This window comes from Ostrea edulis, chromosome 8 (assembly GCF_947568905.1).
Source record: "Ostrea edulis chromosome 8, xbOstEdul1.1, whole genome shotgun sequence".
NCBI lineage: Eukaryota > Metazoa > Mollusca > Bivalvia > Ostreida > Ostreidae > Ostrea > Ostrea edulis.
Genome location: NC_079171.1, coordinates 22,300,587 through 22,323,218, shown reverse-complemented (window position 1 = coordinate 22,323,218; position 22,632 = coordinate 22,300,587). Strand labels below are relative to the sequence as shown.

Genomic DNA, 22,632 nt, shown 5'->3' with positions numbered 1-22,632 from the left:
GCTCAACATTTAGGGATGTATGCTACACCATAGAAATTTGATATGGATGAAAATTGAAGGATATGTACAACAATATTTTGAAATTGAAAACTAGGAAATTTACTTTATAAAGTCAAAAAATACAGTTTTAGAAGAAAGCAATCTGAGAGAAAAAAATTAAAATCCTTGCTGGACTCGAACCTGCGATGTACATTTTAGCAGTAGACGTGCTAACCTATTGAACTACTCAACTAGGCTATGGTTTTTGAAATGAATAGACTATATATTGCTATTATTTATATTTTCATCCATGTTTTAAAAGGAAGTCAGCCATTACGACATTGTAGAGTACCTCCTTAAAAGTGGGGGTCATGGATTGTTCGAATATGACCTTACTACATGGTCATAATGGCTGACTTCCTTTCAAAAACATGAATGAAAACGTATACGAGGGTCCTCATATCAGCAATATTTATCTATTTATTTTGGATTTACAGTTGTAATTGCCTAGCTCAGTCGGTTAACGCGTCGACTGCTAATCTGTAGATCGCGGGTTCAAGTTCAGCAGGGGTTTAAAAAAAATCAAATTATTTTCTGCTAAAACTGTATTCCAAGTCATTTGATCAATTCTGATTGGTTAACGTCTATCGTCTTGCGTTAACAATTGCACATTTTTAACTTCTTGATAACTATCATTCTAATTCGTTTCGAATTTAGTAAAAAGCATCTTTGGGACAAGGAGACATAAATTGAAAATTTCAGGACTCCTGTACCCCTGGGGCCTTAGAGGTGGGGCAAAACAATCTACCAAATATTGACCAATTTTCCAAAAGAAAATTTCTCACTTGTAAGAGAAATTAATACATAATTGTGTAGAGCAGGAAGACCTTAACCAAAATTGTAAATTTCACGATCCCCGGGGTAAAGGTTCTGACTTCAGAGTAGGGCCAAACTTGGTGTAAAACCTTTTTTTTAAAAACTCATGCTATTGATAAAAAATTTAAACTAATTTAGAATGAGTAGGTAGCTCTTTACCAAAATCGAAATTCCATGATCCCAAGGAGGAATTATTGTATTCATCATTTGAAAGACCCTCATTAAATTTACTGAAACAATGTAAAAACTAAATGCATATAAAGCGAAAAAAAGATACTTAAATTGTGAATGTTGCAACCCAAAGGTTTTTACTCTAGGACGGGTCCAAATAAGTGATATCATGTTAATGTTTTTTACCTCATGACCTCGAAGTTTGACATACTTTTACCTTGGCTATCATTTTTAAGGTTAACTTTGATATTTCACCTGTGTAATCTTTTCATAACAAATTCTTTTCACTTAATGACTACCTAGAACGTAAATTATGCGACACCGGATATGTAGGGGGAGTATATGTATGAGTGTGCTAGGCGCTGAGTGCTATTTGCATACATGTACAGTAAGGGTTCCTTACCATGCCGACATCTGCTGTAAGCTATAAGTATGCACAATTTGTAGTGACACACTGATACGTGTACGATACTAAGTTCTACCAAACTTTACGCGCAATTTAATACAGTGATTCTTCAAACTGTCGTTACTTTCCTTTTCAAGTCTTGAGACACTACACAAGACGAGCAATATGTTGCATGAAACAAAAATCAACTTCTCTCTTGTTTTGGTTTTAGTCCACAACCGGCATAGCTGAAGGAGGCTGCTAGTTTACACTCTGTCTGTCTATCTTTCTTGGTCACAAATCAGTTTTCTGGATTTTCTTTTCATAATGCTTTGATTTGGGAAGCTGAAATTTGGTATGTGATTTACTTGGAATATATATGTTTACAGATCTAGTTCAAATTTCGTGTCAGTGGACTGATTTTTACGAGATTTATGGGGCTTTATGGCGAATGTAGTTTTCTGGACTTTTCATTAAGTTGCTGTAACTTAGAAATCTGAAACTTGATATGTGGTTATCAAATGAGTTGTGAAACTTCGTCTCATGGTTGGCGGATCTCTGTCTAGTTCTTTGCATTTCTTTTTACAGTGTGAAGACTGGATAGTTAAGGCATCGAGTTCATCTAATTCACTTCATCTGTACAAAATATCAAAACTTCAAAAATTCTAAAAATTAAAAGATAGTATACGTCTGCTCGTCCAAAAATAAATTCTTATATAATTTGACATTTAGATATGTCGACGATGTTTTATCTATTAACAATGATAATTTTCATTCATATGTCGATATATCCCTGTGAAGTCGAATTAATAATATCTTCATACTTGGATTTTTATTGAAAGTAGATATTAACTGCAAACTGATAACTCAACTGTATGGCAAACTGGATGATTTCAGCTTCTCCATCGTCAACTTCCCATATTTAGGTAGCAATATTCCATTATCACCTGTATATTGTGTTCATATCTCTCAAATGATTCAATACGCAAAAGCTTGTTCTGCGTATGGTCAGTTTTTAAATCGAGGCAGGCTATTGACAAACAAGTTGATGGTGCAGAGTTTCTGACCGTTTCAACAGTCTCGTATAAAGTCAGCATTTTGCAAATTCTATGGTCTTATAACGATTTAATATGTTAATACAACCTTTCATTGGGTCAAATGCTGTTTGAAGTGTTTTATACTGATTGTTAGGTCGTTCTTGGCACACTGATTTTGACTACCGATAGCTCCTCTTACCTGATCAGAATATAGGGCTCACGGCGGGTGTGAGCGGTCAACAGGGTATGCCTACTACTCCTAGGCACCTGATCCCACTTCTGATGTGTTCAGGGGTCTGTGTTTGCCCAACTCTCTATTTTGTATTACTTCTAGAAATTATGAGATTGATCACCGTTCGTTATCTTCACCTTTCATTAGAATATTTGAAAAAAAATCATCCTTGTTGTCACAACGGTCGTGTTTTTGAAGTATTTTTTAGCATGTTTTTAATACTTTATAACGTAGAACTTGCAAATAATAACACCTATTTGCAGAGCGTGATAATTTGCATTTGCAGTGGGTAATATAACATGTGTTCATTGTAGCGCTGCATAGTAACTGCTATTCACGATTCTATAGAATAACTGCATTTTTTTTCTTTTGCAGAAATGTTCTGTTGTAATTGGTGCCAGATGGGGTTTAGCACCAAAGAATACCTAGCAAAACACTGCAAATACAAACATGGACAAAGTCTGTTACTGCCTAAAGACATTCAACGTTATGATGGTGATGGTGGGTGTAATTTTTATACGTTCGTCTTTTCACGGAGCGTATTGATGTATAGCTTTCCCGTCCATCCGTTAGCTTTTACGTGCCTGGGTCATCTCTATCACAATGATTTCAATCTGCGATCTGAGACCATCGAACTTGTTCAGTTGATGATTTGCAAATGACAATGACAACGTTACAGCTTGCGATTTGTGTATGCAAACATACTCTGTACATGTATATACTTGTAGTATATATGTGTCTTGCACCTGTAGTTCTAGACGGGCGTATCATACATATTCTTGCGATACAGTTTATCGTATTTCATATTCAATAGTGATTGATAAATGTATTACTTCAGTTATACATGTATTGCTGGCATTTTCGAATATTTGCAACGAATTAAATGTCAAAACTCAAGAAGGTTGAGAATAAATGAATTATGTAAAAAGAATCGCAAATTCTGGTATTGGAACTTTTAATCTAATTAAATTGTTGTATATACATGTATCAATTTACTGAAATATATTGCTACCATCTTCAATCCAATTTCCGTCATATATACACATTTTAAACAAACCTGTCTTTAGACATGTATTGTGGTACAGCATCACGTCCCTCCGTCCATTCAGGGTTTTCTATTTTCACTTCTCTATGTCACATATCAAGCTGAAACTTTATGTAGACCCCTTTCGATCATGTAATTTTGATCCATTGTGACCTCTCTTGCAGGGGTTTTGTCCTTTTATTTGAAATTTAATGTCATATGGAACCAGGAGGGTACTTAATTTGTTCTTCTAGCTCCTCCCAATTACCTGTCATCCACTGATGAAATTCTGAGTCTGTGAAACAGAAGCCAAATAATATGGAGGAGCAATAAATTTTTATGATGAGAATGAATAAGATTTTATATCATGATTTCCGGAAAACTTGACTGATAAAAAAAATTCTAAGGAAATGAAGTTATCGTATCCGGCTGGACTCTGACATAAAAAGTTAGTTTCATGCCGTTTATCGTAGCTTGATTATGGCTAATACCACCTAAAGTAAATTTCTACAATTCATGACTTCCAAAAAATAAAAATACATAAGCTTGTGACAAACGTATTATGTACATTTACCGTTTCCACTCACTTGCGTCACTATGACTTATTGCCATCTCTTTTCATCCGTCGTTGGTTGTCAGTCGTGTACTTTTGAACATTTTCAAGTTCCCTTACACATCTTAACTAATTTCCACCAATTTTTGGTATACATGTTTATAGCATGTATGGGGTGGGGGTGGGGTGAATTTCATTGATCTTTGATTCTTGGGACCTGAGGGGTGTGATCAAAACCAAACTGAATTTCATCATCGAAAAACTTATTTATACTTTGACATCAATAGTCAAACTGTAGGCATAAAATTATACCATGTACAGTACTAAGGAAAAAGCCAGCCTTACAAAAACTGTGAAATGCATTACCCTTGGCTTCAGAGTTCATGTCACATGGTAAGGAGAACTTGGTCATTATATTGAAATGCATTATATCTCCGAAATGGACATCGGGCAGTCAAACTGTTGCCATGTTTATAATAAACCCTCTACCAAAATTGTGGAATTCATGACCACTGGGTTCAGGTTGCATGCCACAGGGTGGGTCTAAGTTGATATAGATCGAAAATGCAATATCAATATCTTGGAATATCTGCTTTACTTCTGGATATCAAAGAGGCAAAATGTTTGCATGATTATAATGAGCATTGAGCCCGCTACAAAACTGAAATTATAGATAATATTCCAAAGTCCGACGTGCAAACAACAATGAAAATTAGCTATATATACTTAGACGGATGTTGGCGCTAGGGGGCTATTTTGTGGGAGGAAACCGAGTACCCGGAGGAAAGCCACATTTCTGAGCTAACGACCACTATACCCTCCAAAATAAAACTAATGCTGAGACAGCGCTACCCGGACACCCTGGTTCATAGTACACTACACACAAACCCCCCCCCCCCCCCCCCCCCCCGGGTGGCGCCAAAATTCACACACATTTTAGAAATCCTCTTTACTTGTGGACACCAAGAAGGGAAATTGTTTGCATTAATGCAATGAGCCCTATCAGGTTGTAAGGTGGGGCTAAGTTGGTCAAAAATTGAGAATTATACATTAGATCTTACAATGTTTCTGAAAATCTTCATTACTTTTTGAATTCAATGAGGAAAAATGTTTGCATGATTATAGTGGACATTGAACTCTCCACAAAAATTGTGTATCCTCCTAGGGTTCAGGTACTAGAGGTGGGGCTTGATTTGTCATATAGAAAGCATTTCACTGTGATCTAGTACAAAGAATGAAAAACATTTAACACAATGATACCTAAAACTGTGCATACTCAGGTGACCGCTAAGGCCTATGAGATTTTTTTTTTCAACCATACCTCAATCAATCACAACAAAATTGTGTTTTACAGATATTTTTCCGTGCCAGCATTGCAATATCTGCTTTAGTACTTCTGTCTTTCTTCAAAACCATATACCCCACTGTCGCAAGAAGGGGAAAGAAAACATCCAAGTTGTTAGTAATACTGCATTTGAATTGAAGGTGAGCATTTTTATTTAATTTTAATGTGATTTCATTTTTGGAAATAACGCCAGTAAATGACATATCGTGTAAATCCCTATTTAGAATGTTAGCTGCAGAACTGCACCTTTAGTGAACTGTCGAGGAAAACTGGATAGACCAGAAAACAACGAATCTACCTGTTAGATGTACTTTATAGTAACTTTCGATTTACGACACATTTTCTGCGCATGATTGATGTCTTATATTGCTGCTTAAAACATGTCATAATTTGATATCGAAAACCCTCGCATATTTTCCTACATGTAGTATTGATTCCCTATTCGAATTGAAAATTCATAGCTTCAATAAAGTACTAATAATCATGTTGTTACATGTACGTGTCCCGAATAATTCGAATCCTTTTATATGAAATTCCGGAAAAGAAAGTACATGTAGAAGATTTTTTAAAATGCTGGAAATGAATTGAACCTGGTCTGTTATTTCCTCACAAAGAATTTATTTTGTAGGAATTGTTGAAATAGGTTTGAATTTTGTATTAAATGTCATTTAAAATAAAAAAGGGGTAGGGTAATGTTGTTTTGTTAGCCCTTTCTTTTCTTTATTTATTATCTTCCAAAATACATGTGTACACAGTTTTTCTACTTGCTACAGGTTTCTATAAACTCCTTTTATGCCCACTGTAAATTTGATCTTGAAACCTATTCATAAAATACCGGGTTTAACCCCATGCAGTACTCTAACCTTGGTTGTAAAAATTTATAGGCTTCGCGGATTATTTAAAAATAAAGTGCACCGCCACGGCACATGATACGCCCGTCACATATTGTTAACAGTATAGATTGTACCCATTAAAACATTTTTTTTTTTATATCACCTTAATTAAATGTCACAGTGACCTTAAAGTAGGATGCGACACACCTTTGACCTAAGATGCATTAGTTGACCAATTTTGGTGATTCTAGCTCTAATAGTTTTCAATTTATGAGCCGGACAAGTTTTTGCCATATATGGCCATATCTTCTTAATGAAAAGTCACAGTGACCTGGTTTTAATGTGCGACACACCTTCTACCCAAGATGTATCTTAAGACAAAGTTGAATGATTCTAGGCCTTGTAGTATTTAAGTTACGGGTCGGACACGAAAAAGCTAACAGACGGACGGACGTGAACGCCATACCATAATTAAGACGGGCGTATAAAAACCCAGTAAACTGACCCAAACCATGTTATACTTGTATAAGATACTCCAGAATGAAAGTATTTCCTAACAATTTAATTCAAAAGACAAAGGCACTGACTTTCGTTTTTCAAAATGTATATAAATTGTATTTAAAAAAAAAAAATACACGTCAATTGAGCCGCACAGTGATTCACTTAGCAACCACGGCGAAGTGTCTTCAAAAGCAGCAATTTTTGTTCTACGGGGCCTATTTACCTATTTATTGTATTGTAAAATTTAATATAATTTGACCTATTGGATTTGAAGTTTGTCACAATCTAATTGAAATTAGATGTTAGATCCGCTTGCATACTCGCTTGTGTAGCGAGTATACGAGCGGATCCAACATCTAATTTTAATTAGATTGAGTTTGTCATGGCAAAATATGTGTAAGCTATGCATGCAATGCGTATTTCGCTGCGCTTTACAGATCGACTTTGAAATCGCTAAGCTGGCTCAGCTCCGACTAAAAGAAAAATACGGGAAATATCACATTATTTAGGTCTACTCAAAATAAGTCATCAAATATCAGAAAATGCAATTTTATAATTTACGACTTTTAACTCTATGAAATTTTTACTATACATGACAACTTGCCCTTTGCATGCAACATTATTGCTAATAAGAGAATATTGATTGATTGATTGTATCTTGTTTAACGTCTCTCTCGAGAATTTTTCACTCATATGAAGACATCACCAAGACCGGTGAAGGGCTTCAAATCTAGACCTTTGCTCGGCGCTTACGGACATTGAACAGTGAGGGTTCTTTAGCGTGCCACACCTACTGTGACATGGGGCATCCGGTTTTAAGGTCATCTCCAAGGACCTATGACATTCACACCTAATGCCGAGCATTTGGCAATGGAACTGTCATTACCTGTTTTAACGACTTGGATCTGTCTCGGCCGGGATTCGAACCCCGGCCTTCCGCATGCGGGGCGAACGCTCTAAACTCTAATAAGAAAATATGTATAAGCAGTGACAAATCGCAATCCACATATCCATGTGACTGACGTCATCTGATATGTGACGTATGATTTTTTTTTAATTTTTTTTTTTGCCTTATTCAAAGGCGGATCAAATAATGAAGCAATACCCCCACCCCCTTCTCTAGTGAGAAATGTATTTCAAAATGAACAGGGCAATGTTTACTTGGTAAATCATTAAATACTTATCTTTGTTTCACTCTATATTCGATCACCATACAGAGAAAGATGTTTTACAGCAGTGGTTTAGTACAAGTAGACTTTATACGTCTTGCTTGACAACGAGAATATGTGTATTAAACCGAAGTATCTTACTGCACACATTGACTTTCTATTACGGAGAAGGGCTAAAACCGTGTTATGACGTAAATTTGGAAAGGGAGAAATAGTTTCCTCGATTGGTTGTCGGGGGGGGGGGGGTACCATACCAAACCAAGTTATACAAAAATAACCCACGTTCCTCAATTTGAATTTGATCAGAGACTAGAAAACAATAACAATCAAATTGTTATCAAATCTGTCGAGTCGGGCGACTTTACCCCAAAATGGAAGCATATGATATGAGATCCAGAAACTATAAAGATGTAATAGAAAGCGAATATTAGATAACTGAAGTTATAGTCCTTTAAAAAGTCAACAGAGCTTACGTTTATATCAATTAGATCAAAAATCTCTCGTTCTCTCTCTCTACTAAAGCATTGTGCATACTAAATATCATTTGTCTTTTGTTTGAACAGGGAGAAAATAATACAGAAGGCTTTGGATTTTATACTCCTACCAAACGAAGGAAACCCTTAACCAAACGCACCAATAACGAAATAGGAGGATGGCGTTCTGCCAAAGGAAGTGAGGACAAAAACAAACACATGAGGACACATACTGGTGATAAACCTTACAAATGTGATGTCTGTGGGAAGGCGTTCAGTGACACAGGAAACTTACAGACACACATGAGGACACATACTGGTGAGAAACCTTACACATGTGATGTCTGTGGGAAGGCGTTCAGTGTAACAGGAAACTTACAGACACACATGAGGACACATACTGGTGATAAACCTTACACATGTGATGTCTGTGGGAAGGCGTTCAGTGTAACAGGAAGCTTACAGACACACATGAGGACACATACTGGTGATAAACCTTACAAATGTGATGTCTGTGGGAAGGCGTTCAGTGTAACAGGAAGCTTACAGACACACATGAGGACACATACTGGTGATAAACCTTACAAATGTGATGTCTGTGGGAAGGCGTTCAGTGACACAGGAAACTTACAGAAACACATGAGGACACATACTGGTGATAAACCTTACAAATGTGATGTCTGTGGGAAGGCGTTCAGTCAGACACAACACTTACAGACACACATGAGGACACATACTGGTGATAAACCTTACAAATGTGATGTCTGTGGGAAGGCGTTCAGTGTAACAGGAAGCTTACAGACACACATGAGGACACATACTGGTGATAAACCTTACAAATGTGATGTCTGTGGGAAGGCGTTCAATCAGACACAAAGCTTACAGAAACACATAAGGACACATACTGGTGATAAACCTTACAAATGTGATGTCTGTGGGAAGGCGTTCAGTCAGACAGGAGACTTAAAGACACACATGAGGACACATACTGGTGAGAAACCTTACAAATGTGATGTCTGTGGGAAGGCGTTCAGTCATACACAAAACTTACGGAAACACATGAGGACACATACTGGTGATAAACCTTACAAATGTGATGTCTGTGGGAAGGCGTTCAGTGTAACAGGAAGCTTACAGACACACATGAGGACACATACTGGTGATAAACCTTACAAATGTGATGTCTGTGGGAAGGCGTTCAGTCATACACAAAACTTACGGAAACACATGAGGACACATACTGGTGATAAACCTTACAAATGTGATGTCTAGCCATGGAATGTGTACAATTGAATATGGATGAATTGAATAACAGAAAGCTTTATGGGTGGTAACCATGTAGATATGCTGTTAGTGGGAAACGGTCAATATCTTATGAAATGAAACACGTACTACAGATAGTCCGTGTATTCCTTAAGAGGTACATTTCATTTTAGTAGAAACATACAAGCATGTGTGGAGAGACATTATATTAGATACAATATAATCGATTTCATGGATACATTTCTGATTTTCAACACCAGGATATTTAAACTAGCATTGAATGACAATGTATTTAATTGTATTACATAACAATGGGGATGTTAGTTTGGTTTTATTATGTATTTATTATCATTATTTAATGGAACTGCACATTTTCCGACAACTCGCATTGCTTATGATTTCAGATTTTGATGTTTACTAGCATTGTTTTAAACTTTTAATAGCATGTTTACCCAATGGTTGGAGACAATGCTAACATGTTTTAAATGCAGTGTTTATAATTTATTTTTATATCAGATTATCTTGAATATATATTTTTAAATTTGATTGATACAGCTTGAATCAGAAAACTTTTTTAAAGAATATTGAATATGCATGTATGTGTTTATACCGGAGATGTACCAGTGTTTATATTTTGTAGATTAACATATATCATATGTGCGTTAATACATCAGCAGATTAAATTTTTATATATTTGAAAGTGTTGTCTCTTTTATGCAATGAATGAGCAAATAGGATTGATTTTCAAAGTGATGAAAAGGGGGGAGAGGGGGGGGGGGGGGGGGCAGAGAAGGCATCCGGAGAAGAAATTCACTTTATATTTAGTTTACAAGCAGAAAGAAAAGAAAAGCAAAATCGGAGAGATAAAGGGGGGGGGGGGGGTCAAAGGTTGATCCTTGTGTACTAATTCAATTCATCGGATCTCAAGCTTACGTGTCCATTAACATTCACAATCAAGTACTGTATAAAATGGGATGGGCTATAAATTGAAATAATGGGGAAAGTACGTTGTCAAAAAGTGGGGTGGGGACACGATCCTTCATAGTTACTTCATAGTTACATCCCTGTGAATGTCACAAGTAGGCTCTTGGGCGTTGAAATGCTGACTGGTGTAGGTCACCTGAGCTGAAAATTACCAATAAACTTTTTCTGATCAAAGTTGAGGATTATATGGTAGCTATAGATCTGTAAAATATTGAACGTTTTCGGTAAATGTCGTGTTCGGAGTCACTGTTCGAAATCAACGATAGACCGAGTCTATGTCAAATGACACCGGTCTATGCCAATTCTAATTGGGAAAGACCAAATTGTCTATGCCATCTTTCAAAGTTTAAAGCAATAGAGTTATCCCGAAAGTCGACGTCTGATAAAAGTTATGAGGAAAGGAGGACATTGTTATGGAAAGCATGTAAAGAAAATATGCTTTCTAAGTACATTAGAAGTAAATGATAATGTTTTAATTTTGTGGGTTTTTTTTTTTTTCAATGTTGTGGTCTATGCCAATTCGATGAGGTCTATGTCATTTTGTTTTGGCATAGACCGGTGATCTATACCAAGTTTTAAACCAATTTCAAACACTGCTGAGTAAATTTCAACAGAAGTTAGAAGAAATGCCAAAAGTTTGAGAGTTTACGAAGCTGTATTGAGACCAAGATCGCCATGTCTATGATGATGGTGACCATCTTAGTCTTAACTCAAGTTTCACAATAGTAAATTAAGAATGACCTATACCATATAAAGAACGCTTGCAAGGTGTCTTGTGGAAGTTAACGCAACACGCAACAACCACAGGGGCTAAGTCCGTTCTGGGGCCCGAACTATGTGGTACATGTACCATAGATATAGAAAGGGGTCTAACTCTTGACCCAGATAAAAATAAACTACCGACTCGCTTCTAATGCTTAAAAAGTCAGAAACTAGATGCGATATGAGTAATTTGCCGATCTACTTGCATAGATTAATGTTTTAGCTACTTGCATGCCAAATGTCAAGCAACAGATTTTTAAAATAACAAATATATATACGCCACCGTTCTCTCGATTTCACCTGTTTAATTCTACTCGGACATTTACTAGTCCAGGTCACCGGGTGGTTTCTCGCCTATGGCAGCAACGTTCAGACTAGTGTGGAAATTAATATCAGATGTACGCCTATTAATTTTCAGTCACATTGTCAAGAGTCAAATTGGACATAGGCAGATACTGTCCGCTCAATACCATGAGAATCCTTTGCTTGACAGACATCAAACTTGTTACACTGGTAAATGTACAGCCTAAGGAGTACATGGCTGACCCTTATTGATTTTGAGGTCATATGGTCAAAGGTCAAGGATGAAACTGGACATGGAAGATATTGACTGCTCAATATCTTGAATAGTTCTGCTACAACTACATGTACCAATTAATGCTTAATTTCGGGGCACGGGGGGAGGGGTGGATATAGATAAGGTAAGTTTATCAGAGGGCATAACAGCAAGACAGCTATGTAAAGAAGGAAATATTTTTAAAAAGTTACAACATTAGCTACAGGTTACATGAACTGCAAACTACATGTGAATGTAGCATTGGGGGGGGGGGGGGGGGGGGAGAGAGAGAGAGAGAGACGAGTACATGCATGTTATATGAATTGCAAATTAGGTGTATACGTAAGTAAATGGACAATATCACTAAGTATTATACCAGCATATGAATAATAAACTACATGTATATATACTACATGTACATCCGATTTGATTGAAACTGTCTTGACTGTCTTAAAAATTTGTATTCTTTACAAAATTTAACAATGTTATAGTTGATCAGATTCACACATGTACAAGTACACGTATGTCGAGTCACATCTGCGATTCGAAAATGTAATTCAATTCACACAGACTAACGGAAAGTAAAATCAACACACACACACATCACTTAAATCCAACAACACTTAACACCCAAAGTGTCGGATCTTATCTTGTAGAGTAGATACGAGGTCAAATGAAAACGGATATAAAAAGCACTAAAAATGACCAACGACACGAACAACAGTGAATTGTCAAATTTTCGGAACGACCTGTCCCTTCTTCGCTAGAAAGGAAAACTAAATTGAAAAGGAAACTAAAACTAAACTACAAAAGCTGATAACAAAAAAAGTCTACATATTAAAATCATCGAGTGCAATATGTGGCAATAGGAGTTTAATTAATCTTGACGGGAATAGACAGACCCACACAATTAATACATACCAGTACAATGTACACTAAAAATTTACACAGGCATTTACAATACACTTGTACACCGCCCATGAGAGCAAATTTCATTTGCATCCTCAATCCCCATCGGATCGTTTGTAAAATATATTGAATCCGCCCCCGACACATTAATTAACAGCTTGTATCTCTGCCCCCTACGCACGAACAGCTCAAATATCTCTTACGGTATTACACTGTAGATGTTCTGAAATTTACAAATAAACTTAATATATTTCGGTTTTTTATAGATTTAGTTGGTAGTGGAATACGTGACACTGCATGTCTAACGTTCTGGGTTTTCCCCCTGGTTTGTTGAACTCGATCGTTATATTTATAAACAAGACTATAGTAAACAAAACGATATGTGCACCTTTAGCTGGTAACACGCAGAGCCTGTATATTGCGTAATCTTAATTTTTCAGGTCATGGTGGTTCATCACCGAACATTGCCCTGGTAGAATTAGAGCAAAGGTAGGTCGTCGTGTCCCACCGTCAGTCATTGACCTCACTTATATAGGTCACCAGGATTTTCCCCCGTCGCTCTATTGGACTCGTCTGCCTCGATTCTCTAGGTCGGGGCACATATTTCTTATGGGGTCACGAGCGATTTATCGATTGCGTAAAGATGAGTCGAAGTGTGTCAGTCTTAAAATACCAGAGAAGGGGCACGTGCGTGGCATGTTAAAAATTGTAATTGATTAAAGGTTTGAAGAATCTCTCTCTCTCTCTCTCTCTCTCTCTCTCTCTCTCTCTCTCTCTCTCAAATGCTACTGCAATGCAAAAATCAATGTTTAAAATTTATGATAATTGTAAATGCAGTGGCGTTGTGTTTGAATCAGCTGATTGCTAAAATGGACACAGTCTTACGTACCATCCTCTTATAAAAGTAGAATCCTCAACGCTATATTGTTAAATATTCAACATTATAGATTTTTTTTTTCTGGTAGCGAAAAATCAAATGGCGTCGATTAATTACACATATTGTTTTAAAGTAAGCGGACTCGTTCTGACAGTTTTGATATTTCAAATTTTAGAATTTATCAATTTTATTGTCATAGAAGTCATTTGTGTTTCACCACTTTTTGATAGATGATATGAGGTGGAAATCATAAATTAAAAGAATATCCTGATTCTGGTAGGGGTGTTTTTTCCCCACCATAATATTTGTTTACATATACCTTCTGGTCTAACTAAATTAGAATTATATGATAGATCCGATCACTTCTAGTCAACTAAATTAGAATTATATGCTAGATCCGCTCACATATACTCTACTGGAGCGGATCAAAAGGTCTTCTTATTCCCGGTACCCATTCTCTGTCCATATTTAGCACAATATTCTTTATTAAATGGAAACTTTTTTTAATGAGAGAATTTATATAATACAGGTGGGCGTCGGAGGGGTGAGAGCGGCTCCGCCCTCTCTGTTTCTCTAAGCTATCCATGCACACCAAGTCCATATGACATCTTGTCACAATTTTATTCATATTATAGGCTCATATTTACAACAACAACCAAAAAAAAAAAAAAAAAAAAAACCGGTAAAAAACAATGCATGTCTGAAGAGCAGAGGGACTCGATCTTATGATAAGATTTGCTTCATATTCTGATATACATGTAAGAACCCACCTTTCACAAAAATAAGATGAAGATTTTTAGATCACCTGAAAATTGTTGCCGTCCGTTGCCATGCGTCATACATTAACAATTAAACATTTTTAACTTCTTGATAACTACTATTCCAATTATTTTCAAATTTTTGCATGAAGCATCTTTGGGACAAGGGGGGGGGGGGGGTAAATTGTAAATTTCAGGACTCCTGTGGCCTTAGGGACCGGGGAAAAACTGACAAAATTGACCAATTTTCAAAAATCTTCTTCTCTACAACCGCACCATGTGTAAGAAACACTAAATGCATAGTGATGTAGAGTAGGAAGGCCTCTACCATAATGGTTATTTTCATGATCCCCGGGGTAGGGGTTCTGACCCCCAGGGTAGGGCGAAACTTAGTATATAGTATAAGTGTTTATGTGTAAAACATTTAAATGAATAACATCTTTAGTGCTATTGATACTAAATGGATATTTAGAAGTAGTAGGTAGTCCTTTACCAAAATTGTAAATGTCATTATCCTTGGGGTAAGGGTGGTGTCAAAATTATTATCATGATTTAAAGGACTTGAAGTTTGCCGATACAGTATAAAATCTAAATGGATATTTAGGAATAGCAGAAAAGAATGTACAAAAAAGGTGAATTTCACAACCCAGGGTTTTGATCACTCTAGGATGTGTCCTGATCAGTCATATTGTTTAATGTTTGTACATTTATCATATCATATGAAGCCTTTCCTCAATGTATGCACTATTGATGACGTTTAAGTTTTAAGAACACATCTTGTTTTATACGGTTGCTGAATGTTAGAATTTAGCTTAGATATTCAGAACAGGATATTGTTTCTAGAGTTTATAGCCCTTAGGAGTATTGATACTTTTAACTAGTACTCAGGTGACCGATAAGGCCTGTGGGTCTCTTGTCTTTAAGTTTTTAAAGGTTTGAAAAGTTAAGTTCATACATGTAGTAGCATAAGTCCTTTTGAAACAGAGGGGTGATTTCTTGATTTCAAAATGATATATTGAATCCCATCAAGAATTTTTTCAAAAGGGATATTGGTTGCGACCAAAGTCTGTTCCTTTTCCGTCACCAGAAAGGAGCGAAAGGGGTGGGGTTGCAGAGTCCAAACTGGCAAAACGGACCCCCCCCCTTTTTTTTTTTTTTTTTTTTTTTTTTTAGATATTCATGCAATTGAATGGAAGGGGAGGGGGTGTTACAACTACCGTGCATGTACATGTAACCCCTCTAATTCTACAGCGAGTGTGTAGGTTATCAAGCCCCAGAAAGAATCTTCCTGTTTTACATGTAGTATCATTTGATCGAACAAAATACGAATTACGGATCAAAGGCACTCGAGGTTGTAAATATCTATAATTAAAAAAAAAATGTCTTCCTATAAACAAACTATAGGAAGATAATTTTTTTTATCATAGGTCATATATTTAAAACGTCGAGTACCTGTGTTACGGATTACAGAGAAAGCATTTCACATGTCAGACACACCATTGATTAATGCATGAATTTCATCAATACTGAGCACACGAATACAAACATCAATTTGAAATCGATGTACAGATTTAGCATTCATACCGAATACCGCTTATCGGCACTGCATATGTTTCAGAAGTATAGTAATAATTTTCATATTTATATCAAACATTTTACCAGAGACATATTTGACATAGATTTGATTACGATACACTTTAAATTGCAATCAATCTAAATTGTATTGTAATCAAAACTTTGTTAAATACATGTATGCTTTGCATGTGTCTCTCTCTTGTATATGTCTTAAATCTTAACTGTTCTTTGTATATGTGCCCCTTGTGGGTCCATAATTGGTCAATAAATCATATATCACATGTCCCTGATTTTACATTTACAACAGAAAGGAAAAATACGACGCACGAAAGCGGGATTCTACCTTTAGACCAGGACTCTCGTATATTACCGATTAAGTTGTACCTTGGGTACATCCATCCCTCTCAACATGTCTTCACACCTTGAAGACAATAACTAAGGATCTTAATCCCCTGGCAAACATTTTCAGCTATCAGTGCCAGAGGCTGTCAGAGCAGGACTAGCCCGAGATTCGAACTCAGGCCTTCTGAACTTTGGAGTCAGGTGCGCTAACTGGTACCAGCGCGGTATCGGAACCCAATTTGAACACTACACTTTGAACTACACATGTAATAGTGTATATACTCATTAACATTTTCAAACTACAACCTCTCTCTCGCTCCCCCCCCCTCTCTCTATTATATATATATATATATATTTACATAATTATGTGTACATATGTAATCATATACATGTATGGATGACCTACTTGTGACAGTAAATTTATTTCAAATACCCATCGATGTTCACAATTGACAATTCAGTAAGTTAATCGACACAGATGTACGATTAATCATGACTCATGCTGAGAGAACACATCATCTTTGATGTCCATTTCAATTGAATTATTTTGAAAAATCATTCACCAGAATTTCTATTTTGAGGAAAAAGTAGAATAATACTTAAAACGTCAAAGAAACTTCTCAGTAAAAAGGCTGTGTGAAGCCATATTTTTAATATTTAGAAAAAAATCTCTCCCTTCAATTTATTTGTCAGAGGCAGACAAATCCTGTAAAAATATTTAAGAAATTTCACAACTGAAAACCTGACCGATGGTAAACTGCATCTTATAAGTTTTATGCAGTTCATTCAAAGACAACATTAACATTGGTTGATATGATCCTGTTATCGATTGACTACTAATTCAGTAGACAGTGTATTAACTTGTCAGGAAGTGTGACTCCACTCAACCACATTTCCCTAATTTCAAAAGATATAGCACCATGGTTCAAGATTTTTAAAAATAGGTCAAATTTCAAGGTCAATGACATGTCAAAAGTCTAGGAACCAAATGAATAACAGAGCCCTATCCCCATTGGTCCAAAAGATAAAGCCAAGATTGAAGTTTATGACACTATCAGACACTGATGTTATCGATGTCAGTCAGTTCCTTTAATTTACGTGCAGGTCATGGGGCATTGTCTACACCAGTGGGGCTTTGTCTACACCAGTGGGTCCCCCTTCCAGATAGCTGACTAGTTCATTGTCCACTCTAGTGGGCCCCCTTTCTAGATAAGCTGGCTAGCTCATTGTCCATACCAATGGTCCCCTTTCAGATAGCTGGCTAGCTGCATGCAAGGCAGATCTCACCTCAGATCTCCATTTTTCTCGATCATGAGGGTTGGCAGTGGAGAGTCACGACAGTAACAGGCGAGCTAGAACACGAAACACACAAAAATAGAATTCACTATAAATCATTACATTTTATCTCACAACTTCTCATGATTACAATGTTCAACATTAATGTAGGTTATATATATATACACAAATGCAATTTTAATATTGAATATATAATCATGTGTGTACTTTTAAATCACGGTATGGGCAAAATAAATCAAAAATGCAGAATACATGTGGAAATGCTGTGGATTACTTAACCAATATCTTATCTAACTCCATTCAAATACTCTAATAATACATGTAGATATATCTTCTATATGTTAACATGTAGCATTGTACTCAGAATTTTAAGCATTGTTTTCATTGTATTGATCAGAATAAGTCTATTGTTGGAGATTGGTCTCCCTCTTTAATGTACATTTGTCTTTCAGGCGACTTTTGATTGTGTGGTGGTCCTGGAAATAACACGACCAAAAGACTGGACTCAGTAGTCCGGAACAGGAGTCAGCAGTGCTTTCACGAAATCATTGTAGCGTATCTGTCCTCCGGGTTGAACACCAAGCTCTCGGAATAAAGCATCAACTGCAAACAGAAAGGATTCTATCGACGTGGAAAAATCAAAGTATTTAACCTGTATTTTGTCCTATAAAAGAAGGATAGGAGACTTAGTGACCAGCAAGCTTACCACCGTTCTGATTAAAATTAGCTCCTTTTTTATATTGTTGCTAAAGAGCGGATCGAGGAGCTGCATGACTTCAATCAGATTGGCTTGGCACTACATTTTGTCACTGAGCTACATGCATGTATCAAAGCTTTCATATCTTTAAACACTAAAGAGTTTGTGTAAAATCTAAAACTTTCCTAACTTCAAACAATAAAGAGTGCATGTAAAAATCTATTATAGTTTTCATATACAAATTCATCAAAGCATTCATGTGTTCAATACAAAATAGTTCATGTAATGGCTACAAATATACATCTATCAAAACATTCATATCTTCAACAAATTATATCTAATACATAAATCCATCAAAGATGTCTGTAAAACACAATTCAAACATTTCATATAAATTATTTTCAAAGCTATTACATTTTTAGGAGGGGGGAGGGTGTATCAGTATGGCAGTATTCCTGAAATAACAGATGTGTTTGTGGAGTGCTATGATCTGCTCATTGTCCCGTCCTATTATTTATAAATTGGTCCTGGTCTTCATTCAATATTCAGATCATTTAGAGTTACAATGTACGAACAGACAAACAAGCATGTCTACAATTTACCTTTAACAGTCTGAAAGTAGGTGGCAAGATTATAAACAAGTGTGTGGAATATACCAACATTTTGTACAGGAATATGTTTTAAGGAAATTGATATTAATTTCTGTGGGGTTGATTATGTAAATAAAATTTGAATTGAAACTGTCTAATGTCAAGTGTCACCCTCCAATTTTAGTGTGTGTGTGGTAAGTTGACAACTATACAATCCTCAAATTATACATTTCCGATGTTTATGCCTTCATTCATTCATCTTTACCAATTGATATAATAGCTATTCCTTCATGAATGTGAATGATGTGCACATGAATCTTGATAAAAATAGTACGACTATTTTAACAGCTGGGAAATCTCTGACAGTAATAAAAATATAAAAAATAATTTCATTTTTGAAAATACATACAATGCATAAGGGATTGAACTGCTTTACACTGGCATACTAACATGCTGCATGAATAATCCAGGCGTAAAGTATCACAGTTCATACCCTCAGTGAATACCCACACGGGCTACGCCCATTTTGGACCCGAACTCTGTGATACCATAAATATAGATTCATGTCTCATACATGTATATATACAGTTGTATTTCAAAAATGAAATTTATTTCTTAAATGAAAGATGAAGATAATGAGCAGTGATCAATCCCACAAGCAATACAAAATAGAGAGTTGGGCAATCACGGACCCCTGGATATACCAGAGGTGGGATCAGGTGCCTAGGAGGAGTAAGCATCCCCTGTCGACCGGTCACACCTGCCGTGAGCCCTATATCCTGATCAGGCAAACAGAGTTATAAATTCTAACTCAAGAGAAACATTTTGAATGTTACCTTCCTGTCGACTCAGTCTTTCTCCTATGTTCATCATGATATGTTGGACCTCGGCTGCATTAACATAACCCCTCTTCTCTTTGTCATGTGACTTAAAGGCATTCAGTAATTCTTTTTCAGGATTTTCAGCACTTGATTGGTCGTGCATTGCTTCCAGGAATGAGGCAAATTCTATTTTATTGTCTAGGAAAAAAAACAACAACATAAATTGACCACGGGCCACAATGCTCACCTAAGTCATTTTAGTCTCTGTGCTCTTCAGAGGAAGATTTACATATATTGATATGATTTAATGTGGCCCTGTGACATATAATAATGAATTATTGTTTTTTACGAATTTCTTATATATTCTCATGTAAAACTTTGATTTCCTATTTAAGCCAATCCCAGACACATATATGAATCAGCACTACATTGGAATGCTTGCATATCATTATATAATTATATAATAATCATGTAGAATTTTTTTTTTCAAAGATATAACAATGTAAAACTTTGATCCCTTAATGAGGTCCCATCCTATTCATGGGTCCTGATTTGAAGGAAACTGAATCTGCAGTACCTGAAGATTCTTAAAAGTTGAAAATGTGTAAAGCTTACAGACGGACGGACATTAGAGGTAACCACCAGACAATAGGAGATCAGAAAGGCTATAAATCAGGTGTCACTGAGCTGAAAATATCGAATAATCTCAAAGTCAGGTTTAACCATATCAACAAATGTATCTGTGGCAGATCCAGAAAGGAGGGGGGTGTCCAGTGGTCAGACCCCCCCCCTCCTTTTGTTAGAAAATTTTGCTAAAAAAATGTAAATAAATGATGCATTTTGAGGCTGCACACCCCTCCCCCCTGTGAAAACCAAAATGAATGGTAGAATCTCCCCTCCCCTTTCAACAATTCCTGGATTGCAGACCCAGTATTTCATCTGCTGGTCAGAGTTCGATGTCGGAAATCCACGATCAGTCACACTTCTTTTACCTCAAGATGTGTGACCGACTGGGTTTCCAATGGTGGTCAGAGTTATTTTCCTTTCTAAATAAATTACTCGTATACATAGAGTGTTTATCTAGAAGAATTAGAATGCACATGTAACAGGAAAGGGAGAAAATGCAACGGACCAGACCGGGATTCGAACCCGGGCCCCCTGAATCTCTAGTCAGGTGCTCTACCAACTGAGCTAACTGGCCACCTGTGATCGAACCCGGCCGACCGCTACACACATATACAGTATACATCATTTATGGCTTCGATATATAATGTAAACATGGAGCATCTAATGAATTAATGAAGGCAAAGGTAGAAAGTGAGAGGTGATGCATTCATTAAATAAGGGCCTGAAGCAGCCCAGCATTGTTTGAAAATGAAGAGGCAAATTAAGGATCCCATATATATACACCAGTCGGTTCCGAGCGGATTCATATACCCCTCCCTACCCCTATCTCCTCCCCCAGGGTCACCTGAGAACAAATCAAGGTCAGCCCCCAAAACTCTGACCTACTTCTCTTCTAACTTTCATGTTTCTGAGGAATATATCAAAGCAATCATGGTATAAATGTATACTCAGTTTGTGTGAGACCTCAGCTCCGCTGTGATACATAGACTGCGCTGGAATTTACCTTTGTTGTACTTATTGAAGTACTTGGACACCTCCTGTGGGGTGGGACTATATCCCAGTGACCTCATTATAAGGGACAACTCCTGCTCCTGGGAAATGTGCCCCCTCCTTGCATGGAAGAAGAAGCATTCCTTGAACTCTAAAACAATACAGATGTTGTTGTTTTTAAACAAATTAAGCAATAACACAAAATACAAAACAGAATTACTTATTTCGTGGAGTCTATCCTAATAAGCTATTAGGTCGAGGCTTATTACAAATCTATTTTCCCCATTCATGCAATAAATCTCTAGAGAACAATACAGTCACCCATCTGAGACTATGTACATGTACATGATGCATATTAATATTTGCATACTTGACATAAAAAGATACCGTAATGATAGTAATAGAAATATTGCAAAGTTGATTGAGCTTGAGTATATTTAACTAGTTTCTTTATTTCTTCTGGAGTATGTAGAGGGAAATATACAGAGTGGCAAGTATGTAATACTGTATGTATATATATCATAGTGACAAGTGCTAAGCCATTACCATAACTACTCAATGTTTGCGTGCTGTTTTATGAAGTTTTAAAGGAAATGAATAAAAGGTATTTCAGATTTATTTACAACAGAAGGTATAATACAAGGTATGCTAGCCGTCTGTGGGCGTGGTCACTTGATCTACAGGTGCGAAAATCGGCCAGGTGAGAAAATAGGAAGCATTTACTTACTGTCTATATCCGTCTGACTGAAAAACTTTGCCTGTAAAATAAAAAAGAAATAGTTAGATCGCAAGAAGGAAAAGAAATTTCTCACTTTTATTTTCAAATTCAGATATCATTACCATGATGGTTTGATCGATTATTCCCCTTTGTAAACAATTTTCTGCGGAGCTTCTAAAGTTTCATAAGATGTCATCAAATATAAAATAATTGAATGGATTTCTGACAAACGATATTGTAATGTGTTATGATTGTATTATTTCATTTCTTTAACAGGATGTAAAACAAG

At 36.3% G+C, this 22,632-nt stretch overlaps 2 protein-coding genes across 2 annotated transcripts in view; one reads left to right on the top strand and one right to left on the bottom strand.

Annotated features, from left to right (window-relative positions):
* The window catches only part of LOC125662596 (zinc finger protein 665-like), a 29,243-nt gene extending 18,708 nt beyond the window's left edge, over positions 1-10,535 (top strand). Inside the window, exons 8-10 of the mRNA XM_048894846.2 lie at positions 3,056-3,181; positions 5,612-5,742; positions 8,669-10,535. Of these exons, the coding sequence (XP_048750803.2) occupies positions 3,056-3,181; positions 5,612-5,742; positions 8,669-9,850 (1,439 nt within the window). The 3' untranslated portion in view covers positions 9,851-10,535. The remainder of the gene's footprint in view (positions 1-3,055; positions 3,182-5,611; positions 5,743-8,668) is intronic.
* A 7,449-nt stretch (positions 10,536-17,984) lies between these two features.
* On the bottom strand, positions 17,985-22,629 carry LOC125662021 (calmodulin-like protein 4). Its single transcript, XM_048894196.2, has 5 exons — positions 22,466-22,629; positions 22,353-22,383; positions 21,639-21,776; positions 20,024-20,206; positions 17,985-18,503 (listed from the first exon to the last, which is right to left on the bottom strand). Exons 1-5 carry the CDS (start codon positions 22,466-22,468, stop codon positions 18,406-18,408), a joined length of 453 nt encoding a protein of 150 aa, XP_048750153.2. The 5' UTR covers positions 22,469-22,629; the 3' UTR covers positions 17,985-18,405.
* Between the last annotated feature and the right edge of the window lie 3 nt (positions 22,630-22,632).